Here is an 8100-nt window from a genome sequence, read left to right as displayed (position 1 = left end):
ACTGTGCTTATAACGGCGCCGTCGAAGAGTGAGGGGGAAGATGACGACAGGCTGGATGAGATGAAATGGTCATGTCTGCGAAAACAGGTGCAGTAGAAAGGGAAAAATAAAACCAGAAAAATAAATGATCCATATTTGTGTATGAGTGACTTTAAATATAAACAAAACACTAATGTCATCCCTCAAACCCTGAACCGAAATACCATTGAACACCTGGTAATTATTCATACAATCTCCTGATTATTAAAATGAGATGCAATGCTGCCATCTAGTGGCTTTCACTGTCACATACAGCCATTTTTCCTCAAAAGTATTTTCAGGCCACACATCATTTGGCAAAACCCAGGCATCATGTTTTCATTATTGGAAAAAAAAAACCTTTAAGGATTCTTACAGATGTTACGTAATTACGCTAATATCGGCCGATAACATTGGTCGGCTGAAATGATTGGACATCCCTACTCATTATATCATAGACACTTGCACGTACCTGGTGCAATGTGAAAACAGCGTGTAGAGAACTGCGTACTGGACAGCAGGATAGATCGCAGCCAACTCTGAGTGAACCAGCTTCAGGTTCTGACTGAGGAGAGTGAAGACGGTGGGCGACAGAGCCCACATCTACACAGACAAAGAAAAAAATAAAAATAAAGATTAGCATCAACATCTACTGCAGCAGCAGTGGAAGGTCAGCGACCCCCACCACCGCCTCCTCCTCCACTCACCCCGATCAGAGAGTTCTTGGTGTTGCCGATGGTGGTGAGGGTGCTGAGGTTGAAGATGAGGGTGAACTGGGCCTTTTCCACAGGCAGAAGAATGGAAGCAAAAGCAGGGTGCTGGATGCCGGGGCACGGCCCGTCTGGAGACTGGGCAGCGTCGGCGGACTCCAGGCTGGACACGAGGCTGGACAGGGCACAGACCATCTCACCCAACACCATTTTATAAGCTGCCTCCAGGGTGGGAATGTTCTTCAGGCTCAGCAGCGCCTGGTACACACTGTGTACGGCCGTCATCACCTACGGAGTACAGAAACACACATGGAGTACAGCGAGTACTGACTTCACCCTGGTTGATAATTGAAATTTGTAGCTGGAGTAGTAAACGTCACAACAACGACACACACACACCTCTTTCTCTCTGTGGAAGCGCAGCTGCAGCAGTTTGGACTCAGGCGCCAACAATTTCTCCACGAAGAAAATAGGCAGTTTTGTATTGACCTGATCCACAATCTGTAATCAAACAGCAGCGTCAACAATGACGACGTCTTCGTCAACTCTACCAGTTCTCATGTGGTGGTGATGATGATGATGATGATGATGATGGAGCTCGTACCAGGGTGAGGAGACTCAGCACAGCCAGACTGTAGTCGGTGCCACAGGCCTGACAGCACTCCAGCTGGTCCAGGCCATAGGCTAGAACAGCCTCCATCAGCTGACCACAGGGCTCCACACTGGCCAGCAACACACCCACACTCTCGTTCCCCGCCGTCAGAACAGTCTCTGAGAACTGGACCTGCTTCGCCATGCTCACACAGGCCAAGACCCGGTTTAGAACCTGAGACCAAAAATGTAAAAAAAAAAAAAAAAAAAACAAAACTATTGGTTAAAGGAAGATTAAAATACATTTTCATGCATTTCTATCTTCTTTTTTAAAATTCATTTTCACTGTTGATTAACGGCAGTAATTAGGTCAAAGGTCACGTTCTCTTACATCATTAACGTAGGCTTCAGTAATGGGGGGACCCCTGAAGGGGCTGAAGCGCTCTCCAATGCTGCGGACCACCGTACTGAACACTCTCAGCAGAGCTGCCAGTTTAGGCAGAGACACCGAGGGAGGGGGGATGTCCTCATCCAGAGCCTCACTCCCCTCCACGTGGCCCAGATCCTAATCAAACAAAAAAACAACAAAAACATTTTTTTCCCTTTACCTTCAATTATTTGTAAAAATGACTAAAAAAAAAAAAAGGTACAATTTTTTTTTTGTTGCCACAGCTCACCTCAGCATACGCCTCCATGTCCTCCAGGAACTGACCCAGCAGGGTGGTGGAGAAGGTCAGGTCTGCCACCCAGAACTGCTCCAGACTCTGTAGCCATCCTGAACACCAACAGAGTCACACGGGTTTTTAATAAATAAATGTGTTTTCAGTTGATTCATGCTGAACTGATAATTATTCTGATAAATCGTACAGTTCACACTTGAACCACTTTTTTTTTTTTAAATAATAAACCAACTGACCTGAGACTTGCTGTGTGAGTGTGTGTTTCTGTGTGTGGTCGATGTGCCAGCCCACCAGGATGTCCACTGTGTCCTGTAACAGAAGGTGGAGAGGACGTCAGAGGAGTTCTGCTTGGACGCTGACCCCCGGACATCAGCGTCAACGTGAAGTCTTACAGGAAGAACTCACCCTGAAGTTGGTGCTGAACACGTGAGGGTAGCTACGAGCCACCTGGAGGATGCACTTCACACTCTGACACAGCAGCTCCGGTGTGTCCACGTTCTCCAGGATGGACTGCAGGTTACTCATCACCAGCTGGAACACAGATCACAGAACAGGTGGAAGTTCAGTCTTGACTTTTTAAATTATATTCACTCTCAACACTAAGTACATTGCTGCATTTTTCAGAAAGTTTACAGACATATATCCCAAAAACATGAAATAGAGCAGTACCACAGGAAATCTCAAGGGGGCAGTGTTGTTGCCAGCCGAGAAGTGAGAACATCTATACATCTTTATCACCACATCCTCTACCATGTCTGAGGAAATTACCTCAGTTCAAAATATAAACTCTGAACTCACCGGTGCCCCTAGTGGTTGTATTGTTTAACAGCCTGACATGGCAGTGATGAACTGCTAAATTAGTATTTAAAGAGAGAAAACCAAAGCCTCTGTGTGTCTCTGTGTGTGTGTTTTACCTGCATGACATGGGAGAAGGCCTTCCTCTCTCCTGCAGCCTCCAGCGCCCTCTGTGCTGCGATCAGGTACAGCAGCTTCACCTCGTCTCGACTGCTGGAGGTGAACTTGACAAAAAGCCAGTCGAAGATACGCTCGGCCTCGTAGCTGAGCACCGTGCACAGGATTCCCAGGCAGGCTGCAGCATCCTGACGCAACTCCCACAGCAGCTTACTGCTACACACACCACCAACAAAATAATTGTTTTTTTTCCACTTTGGCACATGAAGATCAGAAAAACATTTGTAAAAGTTAAGGTTATAAAACCCACTACAGTCAGATATAGATACAGTCAGATCAGATAACTGTTTGCTTTTTTTTTTTTTTTTTTAAATGAGCGAGATCTTTTACCCTTGTGTGAAGCTAAATTTAATATTTTTGATATTGTTTCATTATCTTAAAGATACATTGTCTCCCTTCTGGTAGGAAAGTCATAATACAAAAATTCTGCAGTATTTCCCTTAAATTTAGATTTAAAAAACAACAACAACGTCTGATTTAAACTCAGGAAAACTACGATTTAAAAAAAGGATAAAAACCTCATGTTACAACTATTTTACATACAACACATGCCTTGAAAAAGTGTCACCACTTCCTCTTACCTCTCATTTAAAATGTCATTCAAGATGTTGAGGATGTTGTCCAACTGTTTGACCAGAGTCTGAGTCACAGAGAGAAGAAAAAACAACAGGTCAGTGACGTATGTAATAAAAGTACAAATAGTGAAAAAAATAACTGTACAAAAAAAGGTTTAAAAATAGAATCCTCTGACAATTATAGTTGGTGACTGCTGTTTTATACTCTTATTATGAGAGTGCTTTTTAAGAAATACCTCCCACTGATATCTTCACATGATGGACAGTGAAGTGTGAAAAGCTCTGTTGAGTTTTGATGAAACTACTTCCTCAGACTGACCTCAGATCAGGTCAAAATTAAAAGCTCTACAGTGACTTCAGTTCAGTTCAGTTCAGTTGAAGCTCAGACGTTAGAACGCCGTCCACTTCGTCCTCCCGCTGCGGACAAGGAGAAGACAGGAAGAGACTCACCACTTTGATCTCTCCGTGGCTGATGATTTCCTTCAGCTGTTTGAGAGTGGCCAGCCTGCGGTCGCGATCATCCTCCCTGGAGACACGGCGCAGGAGGTTGGCCAGTCGAGACTCCTCTGAGTGAGTCCCTCTGTCTGCAGGAAGAGCCACCGTACAACACTGTCACTCCAATCAAAAAAAAAAAAACAACGTACAATGCACTGTTTGATCCTTAGTTGCGCACCAGAGTTTTGACACCACTCCATTAACACCTTCATTATTTTGGTCGTCTAAAGGACATTCTTCTCATTTTCCTCTTTCACCTAATTTAATAATGTGCTTTTTGCTGTACATTTCTCCTGCTCATGGGTTCCCAAAGTGGGGGGCGTGTCCACCATCAGGGACGTGAAGTTCAATTTCAATGTTGAATATTTTTCTGTTTCTAAAATACTCGTGTTAAAAAATAAACTAAAAGAACACACTGTACTGGGCAGCATTACCCTGTACCGCTGCCTAAAACTTCTGCACAGCACTGTACCCGTCACCGTCTTGATCATCTTGATGCTCACCCTGTGATTTCCTCATGTCCTTGGCAGCTAAAGCACGGTTTCCATGCTGAAAAGCAGTCAAATCCGTCGTCACGTCATTGGGCCTCAACTCTTGCCCCAGCGACTTCCAACCAAAAGCATTATCACAGACACCTTGGCCAGCATCATATCCACCTGTGGGACACAAGCGGTCGGACAAGTGAATTCCAAAGTCCGTATCACTCATTAATGGGCTGTGATCTGAGTGTCGAGAAAAAAAAAAGAAAAAAAAAAAAGTGAGGTGCTCACCCTCTTCCTGGTGTTGATCTGCAGCAGCGTAGGCATCACTGTCCACTGCTGGCTGTTCGGGGCAGTTAGAGGAGGCGACAACGTCACACACAGCTCCTGACACGAGCTCCCTGGATTTCACTCTGTCCTGGCTGGATGACACGCCGTCAACTCTGGGGAAAAAAGTCAACAAAGACTGTGTATAAAATAAGGTTTTTGAATATAAATATATGCTAATAAATAATAAACCACACCGTAATATCAATAATAATAATGACTAAATAATAAATTCCTTTACACTTCTCCAGGATTAAATTCAAGGATCTGAGCTGGGACTAAATGCTGGCTCGCTTTATGTACAAGTTCAATATTATAAAAGGTAAAATTTCAGGAGTAGAGTTTTTAATTGTCAGAATATGTTTCAAATCAGGGTTGGTTTACAGACCCGGTTGTTGGAGGTGTACAGCACCACGGCACGGTACACTTAAATTGTCCTATGTGAGGATTTTATTTCTCATATTCTATCTCTGAATGGGGTTAGGCGCAATACAAGTGTTTTCATAGCCCCCCCTACAGGGGGAAAAGAGAGAGTTGTGTCTGTAAACAGTTTCCACAAAATGTTGCCTACGCATAATCTGTCTGACAGATGACTGAGCTCCAACAGTGTTCCACATACTCTACAATTTAAGGACCCATGGTGACGAACAGTAGGTGTCATCAGTGGTCACCTGTAACGTGCCAACAGCTGTCACTAAAAATCTAAAAATATAAACTCTCACACACACGCATTCCCTGAATTGGACATTGGTAAGTCCAGTGCCAGTATGTGTACTCCCGTGTGTGTGTGTGTGTGACAAATGAGAAAATCCCACTAGAAACACACCTGTGGACCGTCCCGGACATAAAGATCTATCAATAGCCGCTCTGTGACGAAAGACTGACATCTGATGTTACAAAGACACTCTGCACTCACTAATATATTTAAAGGACAATACAGTCGTAAAATGTGTACAATCACAGGGCCACAATATATTCACAAAATGTGACATCATCATAATAAATTAACTATAACCTTAAGGCCATTAACAGCGAATAATAACAGCGTTTACTCGTATTATATTCTTTTAGTTATTTGTGATCGTTGATGAAAAACACGTAATTCATATGGCTGATTGTTTTAAGTAAAATATGTAGGAGTTCTTAATTTGAAACATTTCCAAACAACGATGAGAGACTAAATCCAGTTCACTGTCTACACCTGCTGTTTAGATGCCAGGAAACGAGCTAACACGTGATGCTAGCACTCCTGCTACACAGGCAGCGCTTTCCACTTTTAAATACACAGCTAATGCTCGGGCTTTCGACAGTAATATCGGCCAAGTGTCATATACATTTATGTTAACATTTCCAAGTAACATTTAACTTCCAGGGGACGTCGTCAGGGTAAAAGGGTGGCGTCTTCGCCGTGCTAGCTGCTTGTTTATCGCTACAGCTAGAACATAAAGCAAAGGCAGGAGAGGTGAAATTCACACAAATAAAAGTAGTCAGTCGTTTAAACCTTAGTGTCACAATTAAAACCAACTATTCAGTTTAACACTCGCACTGACAATAAAATTGTTGCATTAGTTGTTGTCTACTAGCTTTAGGCTAACTCACGGCTACACCAAGCAAAGCTAACATTAGCCATGTATGAGGCGGGTTTTTAAAGCAGCCAACACGCCGCTTACGGCTTCGACATGCGAGTTCAGTAAAAGAAAAGAGCGCGTGCAAGAACGGGGCTGAAGTGTTGGATAATAACGACAAGAAGTTCTGTTCTCAACAGCTTCAAACAAGCAGCAGAACACAGGCCTGACGGCAGTCAGCGCCGAAGTGTAAGTGCACCCTCCCCCGGAGCACAGCACCAACCTGGCCTCCCAGTCATTCCACTGTGGCTGCAGTTTGTGGGCGCCGCTGAGCCGAGACCCCGGGGCTTTGCGGCTCATTACCTTTTAAAAAGCTGCATGACCCGCCGGCAGCGGCTATCGAGTCTGTGCCGAGGATCAATTCTCACTCTAATGCTTTATCAAGACTCACAGTATAAAGGTTAGCAACTAGTCGTTATCGCTAGCCAAAGGTAGTGCTCTTCTTCTTCCTCGAGTCTGTAAGGCAGGTGACAGCCTTGTTGTCTCACTACCGCCACCCTCTGGCAATTTGAATGCACTGCGGCAGAGCTGTGGGAATGAAACGAAATCCAGACACTATTCCGACCATCTTCATTCCTCTTCCAGAATCTATCAACCTATATGACACGGTGCGTCAGCATTGACGTGCTACATGAATGTAAACATTAACGCGTCAACAACAGTGTGGGGGTACAGGAAGTTTTAAGTACCGTCGCTTTCTATTTATGATCGCTAGGTGGCAGGATTTAACAGAAAAAAGACATCCTCTAAATTAAACCACAGAGTAAAACCTTTTTTTTGTTTCTAATGTTTTTTCTTTTTTGTTCCTAATTTTGCCTGTAGCTTTTATTGCTATTGCTATTATTATTATTATTATTATTATTATTATTATTATTATTATTTTCACCATAAAACCATAGTTATTGTCATTAATATCCAACGAGTTGAGCTGGACTAATGTTAAATCAGTATCTTTAAACATTATTGAACAATAAACAAACTTACAACTTTTTTTAACAGTTTTGTTCTGCTATATTTTCTCCAATAGTCTGTGACAGGGTTGAAAGGTGATGATCATCAACAACATCATTCATCAACCAGTGGATGGTGCTATGTCAAACACAATGTACTTTTATCAAAATAAAAAATAATAATATATACGTAACACTGTTTATATATATGTGATGTGTTTTATTTGTTTTATATCTGGGACCAAGTTCTGTGTTCCTCATGGATGAAACCAAACGGTGACAACATGCTGTTCTGGCTTTTTTTATTATTATTATTCAACAGCCTCTCCCCCCCCCACACCCTCCCAACCCTCACCCATTCTCTTCTTGAATCTCTCCCTCTGCTGGCTAATAATAATTCTTCTGTTCAGGCCTCAACATCCGGGTGTTTTGGTGGCGCCGGCCACTCCAGGCTGCTGTGCGTCAGCTGTGACGTCAATGCATCCAAACACAGAGCTCTGTGTGGAGGAGAGACCTGTGGGCGGAGCAGCTGCTGCTGCTGCTGCTGCTGCTGCTGCTGCTGCTGCTGGATCCCTGCTTGGTACAGTGAATGGAGAAGAAGAAGAAGAAGAAGAAAAACTATGAATGGAGCATGCTGAACAACAGGGGTGGGGGGAGAGGAGAGGGGGGGGGGAGGCG

General features: G+C 43.6%; 1 protein-coding gene across 1 annotated transcript in view; it reads right to left on the bottom strand.

Moving 5' to 3' along the window:
• The window catches only part of smg1 (SMG1 nonsense mediated mRNA decay associated PI3K related kinase), a 39737-nt gene extending 32796 nt beyond the window's left edge, over positions 1–6941 (bottom strand). Inside the window, exons 1-15 of the mRNA XM_008330518.2 lie at positions 6696–6941; positions 4812–4963; positions 4545–4697; positions 3997–4130; positions 3553–3611; positions 2914–3127; positions 2405–2530; positions 2236–2308; positions 1997–2094; positions 1711–1884; positions 1333–1554; positions 1128–1229; positions 726–1016; positions 491–621; positions 1–75 (exon numbers count right to left, since the gene is read on the bottom strand). Coding sequence (XP_008328740.1) covers positions 1–75; positions 491–621; positions 726–1016; positions 1128–1229; positions 1333–1554; positions 1711–1884; positions 1997–2094; positions 2236–2308; positions 2405–2530; positions 2914–3127; positions 3553–3611; positions 3997–4130; positions 4545–4697; positions 4812–4963; positions 6696–6772 — 2081 coding nt within the window. The 5' untranslated portion in view covers positions 6773–6941. The remainder of the gene's footprint in view (positions 76–490; positions 622–725; positions 1017–1127; positions 1230–1332; positions 1555–1710; positions 1885–1996; positions 2095–2235; positions 2309–2404; positions 2531–2913; positions 3128–3552; positions 3612–3996; positions 4131–4544; positions 4698–4811; positions 4964–6695) is intronic.
• Positions 6942–8100: the final 1159 nt, after the last annotated feature.

This window comes from Cynoglossus semilaevis, chromosome 17 (genome assembly GCF_000523025.1).
Source record: "Cynoglossus semilaevis isolate Cse_v1.0 chromosome 17, Cse_v1.0, whole genome shotgun sequence".
NCBI lineage: Eukaryota > Metazoa > Chordata > Actinopteri > Pleuronectiformes > Cynoglossidae > Cynoglossus > Cynoglossus semilaevis.
This window is presented reverse-complemented; position numbering and strand designations above follow the sequence as displayed.